This window comes from Rhipicephalus microplus, chromosome 6 (assembly GCF_043290135.1).
Source record: "Rhipicephalus microplus isolate Deutch F79 chromosome 6, USDA_Rmic, whole genome shotgun sequence".
NCBI classification, from domain to species: Eukaryota; Metazoa; Arthropoda; class Arachnida; order Ixodida; family Ixodidae; genus Rhipicephalus; species Rhipicephalus microplus.
The window spans coordinates 88,449,455-88,468,377 of NC_134705.1; the positions used below are offsets into that span (position 1 = coordinate 88,449,455).

General features: G+C 46.8%; 1 protein-coding gene across 1 annotated transcript in view; it reads right to left on the reverse strand.

Moving 5' to 3' along the window:
• LOC119168554 (homeobox protein Nkx-2.1) overlaps nt 1-18,098 on the reverse strand; it is a 48,828-nt gene extending 30,730 nt beyond the window's left edge. Inside the window, exon 1 of the mRNA XM_075866166.1 lies at nt 17,300-18,098. Within this exon, the coding sequence (XP_075722281.1) occupies nt 17,300-17,732 (433 nt within the window). The 5' untranslated portion in view covers nt 17,733-18,098. The remainder of the gene's footprint in view (nt 1-17,299) is intronic.
• Between the last annotated feature and the right edge of the window lie 825 nt (nt 18,099-18,923).

The following is an 18,923-nucleotide window of genomic DNA, read 5'->3' on the forward strand; positions in this document are numbered from 1 at the left end:
GTTTCTACGTATGCCTGAAACAACAAACGAAACGTTTATTCTTGCTCGGCTCCTCATGCATTTCAATAAGATCGGTGAGTGCAACTTCCCAGAGTGCTGTTTATTGTCGTCGTACCCTCAATTCACTATGGTGCCGCTCTCTGTGTCAAGTACATCGCAAAATGCCCTTGGAATCCTCCCAAACATCAGAACTTATAAATGGTGTGTCACGGAATGCAGCGACTCGGTTGTAAAAAAATGGCCCCGTATCTTCATGTAATCTACAAACGTCGTTGAAAGATGATAGTCTTGCGTGTGGAGAGAGCGAACAATATATTTGATGTTCTAAGCAATAAAATCGGAGAATGGTATTTTGGAGGCGCTGCGTTAGAATGCCTCGAACGTACAGCGGAGGCGAACGAGCGCATCAAGTCACGTCGCACATGAGACATGAACGCCACCTGGCAATGTTCTTGGAAAACGAAGCACGTGGCTCTGAGACGGGTGTGCGCGCCCGTCTCAGAGGTGATAAGGTGTAGAACACAAGGTAATGGGTAGGTGCCACCACCATCGCGTCTTAGCAAAGCGTTGGAAACACTCACCTTTTCGTGCAAGCGTTGCATGGTCAGCGCAGCGTGATAAGCGCTACGGTCCTTAAAATTACTTATGAATGCATTTTCTAGTAAAAGATGCAGATGCATAATACATACGTGTCGTTATGGTGCCCCAGACTTGCACAATAGTTGCTTATTAATTGATAATTGCACAAGTATGAATGCTAAACTTGGAGCAACATTGGTGGGCGCTGCGGATAGGGTCAGCCGTTTTAAGTATCTGGTGCCGTTAAGAGTGGACAAACCGACAAATGTACAGACGGACACACAGACAGACCAAAATTTTTGCGTCGAAGGTCCCCGAGAAAGACTATTGTCTTTAAAAACAGAGTCGAGGCCATGCATTGCGCGCTGTTGGTAAGTATACAACTGCGGCACTATAGTTTATCAGTCGTGCGAGGAGCTTTAGTTGTGTTTATCTGGCCGTGGTACCACTAAATAAAACTGTTACTTTCGCAGAAACTGTGACACATCGGTACTTAAACTGTACTAGAGCTGCGGTGCGCAACCGTGTGCTTAGATTTAAGAACACGTTAAAGAGTCCAGACATTGAAAGTTACTTCAGGCAACATGACTTCTATATAACGTCGTATAATTTCACTGAAAAAATGTTTACATTGTCTTCAGCGTTTGTGTGGCATTGTTAGTGACCGACGGAAGGCAGCAGTCATTTTTTTTTCTGAAAAATCAAACATACCTGTCCCATTAACCAGGCCTTTGTTGTAGCACCGTCATGCACGTAATCCATCGATGAAAGCTTTCTGCTGAACTCTCATATGAGATTTTTATATTTTTACTGATGCAAGAACATGTGCGTACACCTGGTAAACATAGACTAGCGCAAAGACCCGTCAGTCACTAAGCTTTCTTGACTAGACTTATCGACTGTCCTACATTTCATCTTGAAAAGAATGAGAAAAAAATTATATGCGTATAAGGTGTGAACGGTGGTACTGAACTAATCACACAGATATGCGCGCTTTCTATGATCTTTCTTTCTCTCTCTTTGGTAATATGCATACTACAAAGATGTAAATAAGTAGTTCAGTCATGCTACAGCAGTGTGTAAGAGGTGGAACACAAGCTAACCACGCATACAACACCGCAGAGGCGTGATTTAGCGTGATTTAGCGTGAAGAGAGTCACCCTGGGCGAGCATCCCTATGAAAGGCAGAATGCGCTTAACTCGTGGTAATGTTAACGTTGCATAGGCGTCTTGTACCGATTCATTATAGAAGAGCGTAGATATTAACAGTAAACTGTAGTCAACGCAACTTATCCGCCGACAAATGGCTCAGACCACACGCAACGAAGCGCCGCGCCGCCTATCTACACTTGCGCGGGTACGGTGCCTAATCTCTCCGCGAATAGGCTGTCCTGGCCAGAGGGAGCTTGCTTAGGCGTCAATACAATGATATCTGCTTATTTAGGTGCGTCACATCGATCGCCGTTTGCTTGTTTCCGGTCAGATGCATTATCGTGTTTCTGGTTTTGGCCGAGAACCTGAGCTTCCTGGTGAATTCGAACAAATACTCCTACGTCCCTGGTCACCCAAGAGTAACATTCTAAGTATGGGCGATAAACTGAATTTTAAATGAGCGTAGTATTTAGATGCGTAACGTGAAGGAGCTCGTGGTGCCCCGTGGAGGTGCCAGTGTCTCCTCTATTTAAAAGAGGAGGCACTGGCACCTCCACGGGGCACGTGTGTGCACGTTCAGCGCCTCCTCTATTTAATAGAGGAGGCGCTGAAGGTGCACACACGCTCCGTTATTCTGATTACTCTCACGGCCGTTTGGTGGTGTGACTCCCCAAGTCAGTGTTTATTTTGTTCTTGTAACCGTATAATCAGAAATGTTTCTCACGAGGGGCCCACTTACTGAAGTCCTTGAAATATCTTATAAAACTCCTATTTTCAATACTATTTTTTTCGTAGAACGGCCCCTCTATTATGCGACTTTTAAGCGGGGGAGGGGGTGGCTCGTTCACTTCTTCCGACCTGGCTACGGCACCGGTATCGATGTAATCTTATCTGGCTTGTGAGCAGAAACGACAATCATTGTTTGCCTGTTTTTGTGGTGTAGAATATCGTTTCATTTGAAGTCTGATGTTCTGTGTCTTCCTATCTTTGTATTTGAGCAGTAAAATGTTCTACAGCACTCTCCAGCACAAACTATTTAGTCCCAGCTGTCACCACTTAGAGGGAGAAACATCTTTTGCGGAGTCGCGTGTAGGAATACAATTTGATGAATGTTGATTATCGCCTCTGGCGCCCCGTCAGACAAATCTGCAGCGGAATATGGTATATAGGTTATTGAGGACGTCATCGCCTTACTAAGGTAACTGCTGAGCAACTCAGGTACTCCGTAAAAAAAAAAGGATATCTCGTGTGCTTCAGTTTATGCTTGTGAATAAGTTTGTAATATCCCGCGCTTCTCGAACACCTCGGACGTTCGGAAATGGTCTTGCGTACTCTCCAAGATGCTCGCCTGTGCATTGAGCCTTCCAATTGCTTCTGCGGCTTCTCGAAAGTTATTTACTTGGGGCACCTAGTCAGCGCCAAAGGCATCAGCCCTGACCACAGGAAGCTCTAAGCTATTGCCTGCATTCCGCCTCCCCCAACAGCTAAGGCTTCGCTTCTTATTTCAGACGCTTTCTCTCTGCATTCGCTTGTGGCGCGGCCCCTCTCAAAGAGCGAAGAAAGAAGTTCACTGGAAATTGGGTCTCGACCAAGAAGCTGCCTTAATTCCTCGACCTCAAGACTGCCCTCTGCCCTTCAAAGCCCCACCAACGCTTGTGCAGTGCGAGGAGAATGCCCCGACGATTTGCAGATGAATTCCAGTAGTCATGGCCACCTGTTTTCTTGCAAGTTACCGAGGAGTGGCAGGATAGACCGGTCGCGCATGCTATAGCTGCCGGCTCAGTAAAACAGAGAGCCGATACCACGCCTCTGAACTTGAGTGCTTGGTGGTAGTTAAGGCAATCAAAAAATTTCGTCCATGCGTTTACGGCAAAAACCTTCACGGTCGTTACCGACAACGACACCCTTCTCTGGCTTCAATCGAAAAATACCTCAATGCTAAGTTCGCCAGGTGGGCTCTCAAACTGCACGATTATACCTCCTCAATTGCTCATCGCAGTGGTGCTCGCCATCAAGACGCTGACTATCTTTCTCGCCACCCGACAGCTTTCAGCAACATCTCCGCCGTCACTTCAGGATTTGATTTGTGAACTATATACACAGCTACAACACGCAGAAATCATCAATATAACCCGGTGACTATCCGGGGCAGTACGCACTTCCAAGCGTCGTTGTGAAAATCTTTTTGTGTCATATGTCGTCCGAGATGAAATTCGTTATCGCCGAAACTATCGGATGGGTCGTGCGTACCTGTTGTGCCAGCAGCCTTGCGACAATCGGTGCTATATATGTGCAACGCCGCCCTGAATTCCGGTCACCTCAGGCTTCACAATACTCTGGCACACATTAAAGATATGTTTTGGTGGCGGCACATGCGCAGCAACATCTCCCGCTACGTTTTGTTGTGCATGGTGCGTCAAGCACAGAAGGCCATCAGAAATCTTGGACCGGTTCATTTGGAACTTATTACTCCTCCAGAATAACCTTTTGAGATAGTGGGACTTCATCATATGGAACCGTTTCCACGAACGTCGCACAGCAATAAGTTCGTCATCGTTCGATTATCTCACGAATTGGACTGAAGTCAGGACCATCATTGGCTCTTCAATGCAGCACGTCCTGACGTTACCAATGAGTGCGTCGTTTTTTACACGGCACGCCACTCTTGCTCATTACTGAGAATGGCACGGCCTTCACGTCGCGCGCATTCAGAAGCCTGGAATTCAACATGCCGCAGCCGCTCCTCAAAACCCACAAATGAAAGGTCTGGTGGAACGTACAAACCATACCATACAGGACACACTGCCGTCATACGTGAGTTCTAGTCATAACAACTGGGAAATACGTCGCCTGAGCTACCTTCGCCCTAAATACGTCAATGCAGGGAATCGCATGGGAGTCACCGTTCAAGCTTGTCTATGGAAGGAGGCCACGGCTTCCGCAAGAGAACTTCTTTGACTTCAACGCAACGGCGCGCAACCGTGTGGATGATACCAGTTCGGAGCTACTTCGGAAGGCTCGCTTTAGAGCGAACTTGGCCATAGCACATCACCACGCCAAATTCCGCTCGCCTTCCAACGAGAAACACACCCCTTTCAAACCAGGAGACCTAGTTAGTGCTCGTTCGACGCAACCAGCGTGTTCCACAGTGTTGCCAGAAGTTTTTTCTCCGGTATGCTGGCCTATTTCGCGTGGTGAAAGCCCTAAGCCCTGTTACGTTCCGCCTAGAAATTATTCCCGAACTGGGCACCAAAAGCACAAACCATGTTTTTCCCACCCATGCAAGCCAGTTGAAATTTTATGTGCCGCGTGATGTCTGTATGCATGCCTCTTCGTCTTCTGGCTTGGACTTCTGGAGAGAGGGAGGGCGAATGTAGTGGATCGTACGGATGGATTGGTTGGCGGTGAGGGGTATAGTGCAGTGAAAGAAAACGACGAAGAGAGTGTTGGGTTAGATTGCGTTCGAGTTAGTTGCTCTCGTACTTTTCAGAATCTAAAAAATTGGCAGATCCCACGTATACTGGGAATCGACGATATGCGAAGCACGAATGAGAAAGGTTGATACGTCACTTTAAAATCAGCACAACGTTACGAGGTGGAAGTAAATGATGCCGTACATGACTTCAGTTTATCATGATTATCATGTTATAATGTGTCCGTTACCTTCTTCATCTATTCACGTCACGTGATAACAAACTTAGTATATGTGGAGCTATAGGAAAACGACCACGAGCATGCTATGAGCGTGGCATATTCTCAAGTTTTTACATGACACGCGTGTCAGGATTATCGCGTTTGCACCAGTCATATACTTCTGTCATCCATTGACGACACGCAACACCAAATTTGGTATATGTGCAGCTAGCAGAACGGCCGCGAGCGCATCATGAAGCGTCCAATATTCTGTGATGTAGCGTTGAAGCGCGCGCACGCTGGGGACAGCGACGCTACGGTAGAAAAAAACGAGCACTATATAGTCTGACGCCATGCACGACTGGCGCGACCAGCGTCCGTCGGCACGGCCCGAAGGCTACCAGCAAAAAATGCGACATCCTGCATTTCGCACCGAGGCGTTACCCAGAAAACGCTGCGCCTCCCTCTTTTAGTCACGGAGAGCCGCCGGACGCGCTGAAACGCGCATGCGTCAAAGCAACGCAGTGCGGCGCGCGCCTGCGAGTTTATGGCAGGACCGGTGCCTGGCGTGGCAACGCCGGCATGACCCGACGAAATTAACGCCCGTGAGCACGCGCACCGCGTCACGTCAAAATGTATTGACGCTTTGACTCTGGCATGTAATCATGTTCTCACATGGTACGCATCTCATGATTATCATGTTTGCACCAGTCACATACCTTCGTCATCCATTGAGGTCACGTAATACCAAATTCAGCATATATAAAGCTAGCGAAACGGCTGCGAGCGCATCATGAGTGTGGCATGCAGTCATGTTGTTACATGACACGCATGTCGTGATTATCATGTTGGTACGTGTCATTTACATATGTAGTCCGTTCGCATCGCGCCATACCGAGTTTAGTACATGTCAAGCTGTCGAAACGGACGTGGGCGCATCATGAGCATAACATGTAGTCATGTTCTTACATGACACGCATCTCATGTTTATCATGTTTGCACCAGTCACATACTTTCGTCATCCATTCACGTCCTGTAATACGGAATTTGGTATAAGTGAAGCTAGCGAAATGGCCGCCAGCACATCATGAGCATGGCATGTAGTCATGTTTTTAAATGACATGCATCTCATGATTATCATGTTTGCATCAGTCACATACCTTTGTCATTCATTCACGGCCCATCATACCAAACTTGGTATAAGGGAATCTATCAAAACGGCCGTTAGCGCATCATGAGCGTGGCATGCAGTAATGTTGTCACATGACACGCATCTCATGATTATCATGTTTGCACCAGTGACATACGTTCATCATCCATTTACGTACCGTAATACCAAATTTGGTATATGTGACGCTAGTGAAACGCCCGCGAGCACATCATGAGCCTGGCATGTAGTCATGTTGTTATATGACACTCATGTCCTAATTTCTATGTTAGGGTGTGTCGCTTGTGTTCACCCTGCAATCATAACATACCCTACCAGTTTTGCTACATGACATGTAAACGAAACCACCGCAAAAGCAGCAGGACCATGAAATGTAAATCATGACATTCATGACATTCATGTCATGATTTTTATGTTATGAGTAATAAAATATGTTCTTCATATAGTCATGTTGTGCCATGCCAAGTTTGGTATCGATACCATTATTGAAACGGCAAGGAGAGCTAAAAGTCGTAGGCGGCTAGATAGATAGATAGATAGATAGATAGATAGATAGATAGATAGATAGATAGATAGATAGATAGATAGATAGATAGATAGATAGATAGATAGATAGATAGATAGATACGTGCAAAGTCGCCAAAGTTCGCTAAAAAATGCTTCGCACTTAAAAAAAGCAACGTGGTTCATGACAGCGACAACTGAAACTCCAAGTGTTTGCGTAAGCCATAGCTAATTCCTCGTTGTTATTGTTGTTGATGATACCGTTGCAGTCGCGTACTTTGGGACCCTCGTCTGCATATTTTATATTTTGTATTTACTCTTTTTGTTTTAGGAAAATTCATTCGATTTAATTTGATTTGATTTTCTTGCTGTTTTGCCCCCATATACGAGCCGATATATATATATACTTGGCAGGGGATCTTGAGAATGACAGAAATAAATGTTTCCGTCTCGGTGAATTTCTTCTCTCTCACGTCTGCGGGTCCTATATATGTGATGCAAAGGCCCACAAATGTTTGCGAGCTAACTATCTGTATACTTAGGAACGCAGTGTGATTACTTCTTCACAAACAGCTTAACGAGTATTGAGTCCACATACGACAAACTCGATCTTGTGGCAAACAGATGGTGCGGTCATAGCGAGTGTGAATCTTCATTTGAATTTTGGGAAACTTCTGAAAACTAGACATTCAACCGTTTGCATAAGCATGGAAGCACAGACTTTTGTTTCTGTATCGACTGTGATGAACAGTGATGCCCTCTACAATGGCGAACAAACTCGTTCACGATTGCAACAATGTAATTACCAGAATATTTATTTCTATTCCCGTTCATTCCAAGTGTACTTATAAGTGGAAGCACCTATAGGTGTCTTTGCATATATTCCATGAAGCTGCCCTGGCTGGGAACCTGCTGAAGTAGCTTAGCGTGCAAACGTCGCACTGCTATGAAAGCTCGAAGATGCAGGTTCGAATTCCTGCTATAGGTGTGCGAGTTTTGTTAGGGCCAGAATGCGAGAACACTCATGTACCCTGAATCTAAGTTCCCGTTACCAGAAGCCTAGGTCATGGAAAATAATGTTAAGTCAGCGACCACGACGTGCACGCCTCCTAACAATTTCGTGGTTTAGGCAAGCAGACATTCGACCTCGTTGTTACCATGCGCGTGCGCCACATTGCCTTACAGATAATGTAGGTTGTCAAAAGGATTTCCGATTTGCTACCCTCTTCTTGGGATCCTAATGCGAAATGCCCCACGCAGCAACTTGGTTACGCGTGTACGTCACATATGCACTGATGCGAATTGCGCGATAAACATCGCAAATAACTTTCGTACTTTTTCAATGTCAAAGTTGTACTTAAATTTGTTATCGACTTATAGCTTGAAGCATTTGTAAAGGCGGAGCAGAATTATCGTGAAGTCCAACAATGCTCTTTCTGAGGTGCTATACGGCGGCCGATGCCCACAGTTTCCAATGCGTCACGTCACTTGTGTGCACTCTTTTGTCACAGCCGGCATTAGTACGATCGCATCCATTGCGACAATTATGGCGGGATTTTTTTCACCTTTTACTATTTATATTGCGGCATAAGTATAAACCAAGAATGACACCTCTGTCAAAGAGTGATACAATCCCCTCTTAGAAAGAGTATACTGAGACGATTTGGAGGCATTGCCGAAGGGACGTTTTTTTCCCCGTTGCCTTGGCATGCAGTGCTAACTCTCTGCACACACAAAAGCCGGGACACTAGCATGACTTATTTTACTTTGACATTCGTGTTTTTGTCGCCTACAGTCAGGAGGTGCAAATGATCGGGATCTCGACGCAACAGTCCAGGAAATGGCTTTCGCAGTCACTAGAAGACAACTCACAAATCGTTCTTCACATGTTTCATGGGGCAACTGACGATCGACAACAAAGCTGCTGCCATTACATGACGAGGTGCTGACCTCAGGATATATGTAACGCTGCGTTAACACGTCACAGCGACACCGGCCCCTCGATACCGAAACACAAAGTGTATTTTAAGGGCGAAGCTTCTTCAGTCGGCACCGGTTCGCCACTCGTAGAAGTGCGTAACATGTCTTACGCTTTGACCTGCAAGGTGGTGCAGGTGGAAGATTTCTCCTGTGCGTTGTTGGACAATAAAAAATTCGCAGCGTTCGCGTTAACTAAAGGCCCAATTCTCCTGTCTCTCATTTCCTATTAGCAACCATTGGCATGTACATTGAGCACAATCTGACAAGAAAGGGTTGCTACGTTATACTCGCTGGGCGTAACCTCCTTGGTTTTAGAAAGGTTTAGCGAGCGTTGAGCCACAGTGCCATGAATACAGTGAACTATAGTATATACCATGAACTCGAGGTGGTGAAAGGTGGGAAGTAGACACGAAGCTCAAGCCGTAAGAAAGTGTGCGTGTGCCACCTCTCGTTTAGTCCTTGGAATGTCCGCTGGATGACGGTGCTTCCATATGCGGAATATATGATGAAAAGATGCGAGATGGTGGTGCTTGGAGTGTTGACTAGATGGACGAATGGACACACAGACAGATGCATGGACGAACGCACGGTTGGCTGCATGGACGAATGGACGCAAGGACGGACGCAGGGATGGACGCATGGATGGACGTGCGGACGCACGAACAGACACACGCACGGACGGGCGCATGGACGCACGAACGGTCACACAGACGTACGCATGGACGGACGGAAGCAAGAACGAATGGACGGACGGATGCTTTGCCCCTCTCTCCATCATTCACCCCGTGGATATGCTACCATTTTTTTAGCTTTGGCATTCAAGATATCTTCAATGTTTTTTAAATGTCAAAAGAATATTTTCAGTTTCTGAACAGCATTACATTTATTTGGAGCAGCACTACATACATTTCTGCAATTCGTTTCAGTATCTTCCTTTAAAGTATATGTTTTCTTTGACTTTTTTTAATTAAATTAAAATCCTCAGCCTTGTGGTGATTAAATGCAAATATTGCTTGTGAGTTACACGTTTGATATTCGTTGAGGAATTGGAAGCGGGCATTTATAAATTGGTTTAGCATGACCAGAGATGTTCCGGCCAAAAGGTGTCACATATTAGTACCATGCATAAACCGTGATGCTTCCCTTCCCTCTTCAAGGGTAAATTTTTTCCTGACAACCTACACACTTCGGTGTCATTAAGACCCGCGAATAGCTTGAAGCTTTTGTAATGGCGGAGTGGAATCAACGTGAAGGCCAACAATGATCGTTGTGAGGCACATGGTGGCCAATGCCCACAGTTTTTACTACATCATATCGCTTGCAGACTCCTTTGTCACAGACGGCATTACAACGATCGCTTCCATTGCAGGAATTATGGAATTTTTTTTACAATTTGTATTCGTGGTGAATTCGGCGAATGTGAGGGCTTTAGGCGGTAAGCGGAGGAATTCTGTGGCACAGAGGCCACGTTGAAGTTCAGGTTGAATATCCGGCTGAAGAGGAAGGTATGAGCAATGAGTACCAACAGAACAGTCTATCAGAGCAAAATGGGTCAACAAGAAGTCCATCCCTAAGATAAGGTCATGAAAACAGTTATGGAATACCATGATTAGAACAGGAACGTAGCGGTCAGCGATGCTTATGCGAGCCATAGACATTAGGGAGCTTCAGTGCTGGGTACGCATTCTCTTGGGGCCTTGCGGGCTTGGGAGCGCGCGGCGTTGCGTGGCCAACCCATACCCAACCAAAATGCCTTTTAGTTGGCACCACGGTGGCACGCACGCAAACGCAAGCCGCACGAAGTTCACGCGTGCTCGCTGAGCCATAGCGTCTTGTCGCGTAAGTAATATTTAAGTATTTTTATAATATAAAATAATATAAAATGTTAAATTAGACATACATAGTGATCAGGACACTTTTTTTATTATGTACAGTAATCTGGTATACACAAGAAAGATAAAAATACAAGGTTACTGTAACGACAGTGTCGACATCTTGTGATAGTTCGTGCAACCGCAGTCATGAACATCTTAGCTTACGCGTAATGTTTTTGAGGTGAAAATGAATAAAAGGTTACTGATTTCTAATATTGTCGCTGCACAGGTTTTGCACCAGATGTACAATGCACAATGTTTCTGCAATTACAAGGTTGTGGTTGTCTGTTTCACTATGGCCGCGCTAGATGGCGCCACCTATTCAGCTAGTTGGGGGCTGGCATATGCTTTTTAGTTTCTATGTTCCAGGTCATTCTAGCTTTGGAAATCTGGCTGAAACCGTGTAATCGCTATAAGTGCTCGCACTTTGGCTTATTTTAACACGACGGCTAGAGTATCCGCAGTGCGAATACCGTGAGTTCTTGCGAAAGTGGACCGCGCGGCCGCATGGCCCCATCGCCCCAGCGATCTTGCGACGCATCTGTTTGGGGTTTCGCGCATACGCAATACCGCCACCCCAACGTCCTGCGTACGCAAGCCGCTTGGGTACCCAGCACTAAAACTCCCTATTTAAATGACAGGAACAGTTCCGTCATCGGCGACACGTACAACTTCTGTAGCAGGAGGCGTGAATACTTTTCGTAAGCGGCGACAAAGATGAACAGTGATTATGGATACGTGAGCGCCAGTATGGACTAGTACCGTCAAAGAAATACATGTCCACGTGCACATCGATAAGATCCTTGTTCGTAGTAAGCGTCAGTAGAGGGTTCTGTTCAGACGGAGACGATGCAGCACTGCCTTCAAGAGCTGCTCGGTCTAGTTTTCCGTCTGGCACGACGGCAAATTGGGCGGCGAGGAATGGCGGCATGGCTAGGGAAACGGGGAACGACGGCGTTGAGGGGGCGGAGAACGAGCAGGAAGGCGGCTGTTAGGTATGTCGAAAGCAGGGTCCGTACGGCTGGGCGAATACGGGCGAAGAGCTTCATATGGGTGATAAGCTGTGAAAGACAGGTTCCTATGTGACGGCATCCAGGAGGCACGGTATAGTAGCGGGAGACATGTCCAACTCGGTGGCATCGGAAGCAGATCGGTTTGTCGTCGGGAGTACGCCAATCCGTGGGGTTGCGAGATCGTGGAGGAACGAATGGGTCACGTCAAGATGCATTGATGGGCATTGGTCTGGAGGAGGGGTGAGAGACGGGGCAGGCGACAGGGAACCCGAAGTTCGCAAGTTCTTGTCGTATGCGACCGCCTGAATAACGGAGATCGCGGGGGTTGTTGATATCGTAGCATGTTCGAAGGGAGAGGGCTGAAGCGGCGCTGGACTTGCTGCCTCAAGTTCCCGTCCAACGGTACGCGTTACACGCTCATATGGCGGTGTGGCGGTGGTATGAAATAATACAGACATTCATGTCCGTGTAAGGTTAAGGGGCTCTTGGCCAACATCGCTGGTCATGCATTTTCAGGTTCGTCCGCACTTCTATATAAACGTCATTTAATGAACAAGTTCTTTTGTTCTGCATCATACATTAACATTTTTCGTGCGTCATCCTGTGTTTCCCCCGCATCATCAAATCGTGGTTTTGGCACGTAAAAAAATAGGCACAAAAATGGATCATTTTTAGTGATTCGCAGGCCGCTCTAACGTCGCTGCAAAGGGACAAAAAGCTTTTTCAGAACGCTTCCTTGTTATATGAGGCCTCAAAAGAACACGCAAAAGCTAGAAAAATGAACCACGTGATCGCGTTTCAATGGATTCCGGGTCACTGCAGCATTCCAGGAACTGCAGCGGACGCCGCGGCAAATACGGCCCACAATAACCAAGGGGGATTTGTTCAGCCGATTTCACACACTGAAATGCGTCTACTCCTCAGACAGACAACCTGTAACGTCACCAAAGACCGATGGTTTGAAGAAAAATGTAAAAGTTCTGACATACTTAATACACCCTTGCATAAAACAAAGCATACCATCAGAGTTAAGAGGAAATAGAAGATTTGAAACATTGGCCCACCACCTACTCTTGGTAGAGCATTTACGCGACACTTCATACACAGGATAAAGCGTGTGCCTATACAGAGAGCTCCTGAGGGCACCCTGACGAAGATGTACGTCACCCGATGCTGGAGTGCCCGAAATACGAAACACAAAAACAAGTATTATACGAGGAAGTTTGCAACTTTTAGATAGGAGTCCATTCACAGTGATGAAAATACTAGGTCCATGGCCAACTGCAGGTCTTCAAAAAAGATCACTTGTCGCTTTGAAGAAGTTTCTGGAAGAAGCAAATATTTTATGGAAATATACTTATGCGATGTCGTCTTCATGCAAAAAATATGTAATAATTAGATAGTGGGTTTCATATGTGCAATCATCTATTTCAGTGTGAACTGACCTTGTATGGGGAAACTGTGTACATGTGTATCAGTGTGAACAGGCCTTTTATGTGTAAATTGTATAAATATGTATCTATTAGGCAATTATGAACTGTCATGTGAGGTGAACTGACCTTGTATGTGGAACATATGATTCTGTTAGCTGTATGAGAATTAACCTGCGAAGTTTGGCTAATGTGTACTTTCACATCGTATGTTATACAGTCTCGCATTTTGTACCCTTATTGTTGATCTTAACGGCATACCTTGCCTACTAAGAGAAAAGGAGTAGCCGGTGCCACCATAATGGCACCAATCTCTCCTATTTCATCATTTTATTTCTAAAAAAATCGCTTTTGCTCCATTTTACTGACGTGAAGTAAAGGTGTATAGGTGACGGTGAAGCCTTTTGGTGAGCACAAGGAAGTATGCTCAATAAGAGGAGAAGGTCGGCCGGAAGTTTCACTGTTCGAAGAAATAATACAGACGTTTACGTCCGTGTAAGGAAAAGAGGCTCTTTGCCAACGTCACTGGTCATGCATTTTCGGGTTCATCCACCCTTCTATATAAATGTTGTTTGCTGAATAAATTCTTCTATTCTGCATCGCAAGTTGACATTTTTGTTGCGTCGTCGTGTGTTGCCCCATCATCAAATCGTGGTTTTCGCGCGTAAAATGTCGGTTTCGTCGGGGGCGTATTAAGTGCATGAAAACATGAAACATCCAACTGCCAGAGCCACAGAAACCTGCTCCCCCCTCTTCCAACCTTGGAAACATTTCTACAGCCGGTGTGTTACATAAACACGATTCCTACAAACACACGCGTGAACACACATATAAAAAGGTCAGATGCCCCTTCTTCCCGAAGTGAACTCTGCGTTTCGCAACTGCCCACAACCTGATAACCTCATGACGGCTAGGTCTATTCGTATCATCATCATCATCATCATCATCAGCCTGACTACGTCCACTGCAGGACAAAGGCCTCTCCCATGTTCCGCCAGTTAACCCGGTCCTGTGCTTGCTGCTGCCAATTTATACCAGCAAACTTCTTAATCTCATCTGCCCACCTAACCTTCTGTCTCCCCATAACCCGCTTCCCTTCTCTGGGAATCCAGTTAGTTACCCTTAATGACCAGCGGTTATCCTGTCTACGCGCTACATGCCCGGCCCATGTCCATTTCCTCTTCTTTATTTCAACTATGATATCCTTAACCCCCGTTTGTCCTCTAATTCACTCCGCTCTCTTCTTGTCTCTTAAGGTTACACCTACCATTTTTCTTTCCATTGCTCGCTGCGTCGTCCTCAATTTAAGCTGAACCCTCTTGTACCGGCAAGATACAGCTGTTATATACCTTCCTCTTGAGGGATAGTGGCAATCTACCTGTCATAATTTGAGAGTGCTTGCCGAACGTGCTCCACCCCATTCTTATTCTTGTAGTTACTTCAATCTCGTGATTAGGCTCTGCGGTTATTGCCTGCCCTAAGTAGACATAGTCTTTTACAACTTCAAGTGCACTATTACCTATCTCGAAGCGCTGCTCCTTTCCGAGGTTGCTGTACATTACTTTCGTTTTCTGCAGATTAATTTTAAGACCCACCTTTCTGCTCTCCTTGTCTAACTCCGTAATCACGAATTGCAATTCGTCCCCTGAGTTACTCAGCAATGCAATGTCATCGGCGAAGCGCAAGTTACTAAGGTATTCTCCATTAACTCTTATCCCTAACTGTTCCCATTCTAGGTTTCTGAAAACCTCCTGTAAGCACGCGGTAAATAGCATTGGGGAGATTGTGTCCCCCTGCCTTACACCCTTCTTGATTGGTATTCTGTTGCTTTCTTTATGAAGCACTATCGTAGCAGTTGATCCCCTGTAGATTTCTTCCAGAATGTTTATGTATACTTCACCTACGCCCTGATTCCGCAGTGTCTGCATGACGGCTGATATTTCTACTGAATCAAACGCCTTCTCGTAATCTATGAAGGCTATGTATAGTGGTTGGTTATACTCTGAGCATTTCTCTATTACCTGATTGATAGTATGAATGTGGTCAATTGTTGAGTAGCCTGTTCTGAATCCTGCTTGTTCCTTTGGTTGATTGAATTCTAATGTTTTCTTTACTCTGTTAGCAATTACCTTTGTAAATAGCTTGTATACTACAGAGAGCAAGCTGATCGGCCTGTAATTCTTCAAGTCCTTGTCATCTCCTTTCTTATGTATTAAGATGATGTTAGCGTTCTTCCAAGACTCTGGTACCCTTCCCGTCAGGAGACACCTCGTAAACAGGGTGGCTAGTTTTTCTAACACAATCTGTCCTCCATCTTTCAGCAGGTCTGATGTTACCTGATCCGCACCAGCAGTTTTGCCTCTTTGCATGCTCTCCAAAGCTTTTCTGACTTCTTCTATCATTACTGGTGGGGTTTCATCTGGGTTACTGCTAGTTCTTATAGTATTAAGGTCATGGTTGTCTCGGCTACTGTACAGATCTCTGTAAAACTCCTCCGCTATTTTAACTATCCTATCCATATTGGTAGTTATTTTGCCTTCTTTGTCCCTTAGTGCATACATCCGACTTTTGCCTATCCCAAGTTTCCTCTTCACTGCTTTGACGCTTCCTCCGTTTTTCAGAGCGTGTTCAATTCGCTCCATGTTATACCTTCTTACATCGCATACCTTACGACTATTAATCAACTTCGAAAGCTCTGCCAGTTCTATTTTGTCTGTTGTACTTGAGACTTTCATTATTTGACGCTTCTTAATTAGGGTCTTCGTTTCATGGGAAAGCTTGCCAGTGTCCTGTCTAACTACTCTGCCTCCAACTTCCACTGCACACTCCGTAATGATACTCGTCAGATTATTATTCATTGTATCTACGCTAAGGTTGGTTTCCTCACTAAGAGCCGAGTACCTGTTCTGCAGCGACACTCTGAATTCCTGCACTTTCTTTCTCAGTGCTAGCTCATTGATTGGCTTCTTGCGTATCAGTTTCTGTCGTTCCTTCTTCAAGTCTAGGCGAAGCTATTCGTATAGCTGTTCGTAAAAATTGTAAGCTTCAACATCATAAAAAGGATTGCTTGGTAACTCGCATCAACGTTACTTATATTCGTAAACCCCCCACTCACGAGGGCTCCCGCCTGGACACGCAGTTCCTATAGCCCATTTTATATATCTCTATCCTCTTTCCGACCCTTTTCCCCACACCTGTACAGGGTAGCAAACCAGTTCTTTTAGGTTAACCTCTCTGTCTATTCCTTTTATTTATTTTTCTCTCTCCGATACATATATGACAGATCAGTCAGTTGACCGCTATATCAATGCTGAAAGACGCATTACCTAAACTATCCACTATGACTTGTCACTTTTATCGTCATGGTGACTTGCTTTCATTAGCACATAGCGTTGATCAACACATAACTGTACGTTTTTTACGAACACTTCATCCAAATGTGTCCTTCACAGTTAACACTCCGGTTATATGCACGAGTATAGGCATATTCCTAGAAACGTGTGCACTTAGCATCCGCATTCACAGAGGAATAAATCACTTTTTTTTTCATTCGCAATCATGCTCATTACACGGTGGCATGATTTTGTAGTGTTTTGCATATACAGATAGTTTCGCGAGTCAGGACTGAAATATGTGCCCTGGATAGTCTATAAACGTTAGCCTGCGCTCCTCGTATAGTATATCCCAATGACACTTTCACATTTGGGGGGATGGAAGACCGGTGTGTTCACTGTTGATTATTCGAGTGCGGGGTTAAGAACCCCAAAAACGATGAAAACCGTATGGCATTGTTGTCGGGCTGGTTATTCCGGCCCGTATAGTTTGTCGAGCTGCCTGGTTGAACATGGATGCGATGTTAACAAAACAAAAGTGGAGGACTCGAGCACTCCCTATTTCCCGCAATGGTCAGCTCACGAACGCGTACACACACGTGGTCAAGGACAGATAGGTGCTGTGTGTACTCACTTGCAAATCTCGGGTCCGGCGCCGTTCCGTACCACCCCGCGGCTGCAGCCGCGGCCGCGGACTGACGCATCGGGTCGGCGTAGTGTCCCGTCAGGTCCGGAGGGCCCGCGCCATACTGGGAACCGGGAAAGCCCTGCGAACCCAGCTGCATCCCGTAGTGGCTGTTCATCATCAGTCCTCCGAAACCGCCGGTGGCGGCCGCACAGCTCACAGACACCGTGTCGTCGTGGAAGTGCTGCAACTGCTGGACAGTGCTCACGTCCAGTGGACTCAGGATGTCGGACACCGAGAACGGAGTGCTGTTGTGGCCCTGCTGCGGGTGACCTTGGCGGCCCGACGGAAGCACCGTTGCGGTCGTGTCGTCTTCGTCGTCTTCAACGACGTCCTCCTGGTGTCGGTGTAGGGACGTCTTCCGGGCGGGACTCATGGACATGTCTTGCCGCGGACCGAAACCATGCCGGCGCCTCCGCGCTGCCTAGCCTTCGTTCGGCCGGCTCCCATGCCCGCCGGCGTGCTTCCTTATTTTGCTTTTTTCTCCCTTTTTTCCCTCTTTTGGCGGGATTTCTTCGTCTCTTTCCCAGATTCGCGCACGTCCCCGGCACGAGTTCGTCCCTGTCACGTTTCTCGTCCGTTCGTCCTTTCCTCCCCCCTTAGGGAAATCTGGTCTCTTCCACCTCCTCTTCTTCGCTGCCTCCCCCTCTCATCCTTCGGGCAGCCGCCATCTTGGCGTCGTCGGCTCGGTCTCGGATGCTCGCAAGGGTCTCGCGGCTAGGGCGTCCGCAGCGTCGTGGCTGGCTGCTTGCTGCCACGAGGTCCCACTCGGCACTGAGAGGCCCCTCTTCGCCGCTTTAGAGGGGGCTTCGAGTGGCGATTTCTCTTGTTGTGGAACACGTGCGTGCGTGTGTGTGCGTGTATGTGCAGCGCCGCCTCGTAGGGGAGACCTCGTCCACACTACCGAGACGGCGTGTGACGCGAGGGTCGGCGCAACGTGTACACCTCCTCCTCTTCCTTTGCGTCCTCCTCCCTCTCTCACTCACCACCTAGGCTTTAGGCTTGAGCTGATTTTCGTTGGTTAGGTGCTATTCTTCTGTCTGATTTACTCTATTTTTGTTTCGCTCTCACCAGCCTGACCCTCCTTTCCGTTACTCTCCTTGCGTCGCACCACGCTTTCGAGGAGGGGCCACCACGCCGTTGTCAACGGCTTGCTTTCTTTTCTCGTTTTGTATGTGTGTGTGCGTGAGGGTGTTGAAGTGGGGCGTGGCCTCCGGGAGACAAACGGTGCCCGGGTGCCGTTGACGCGTCGAGCTACGAGAGAATCGGGGATTGCCAGAACGCTAGCCGTCTTGTGGCGCAATTTTCAGAGCGTGCTCGGATAAACACAGACTGTACCCCCGAAATCAGCGAGCACGAAGAATCCGCGGGGTCACAGTGATGACGGGCCAAAACCTCCGGAACCCTGGAGCAGAAGTAACTACGGAAAGGAACGGAGGAAGGAGGAGCCCGCTATACCAGATCGACAGGCTCCTCCCCAGCCCGCCAGTTACTGTCGCACGCCAGGCCACTTTGCATACGTGTGTTCCAGAGGATGGCAAGCAAGATACTAGGCGCGTTTCTATCCTTCTCG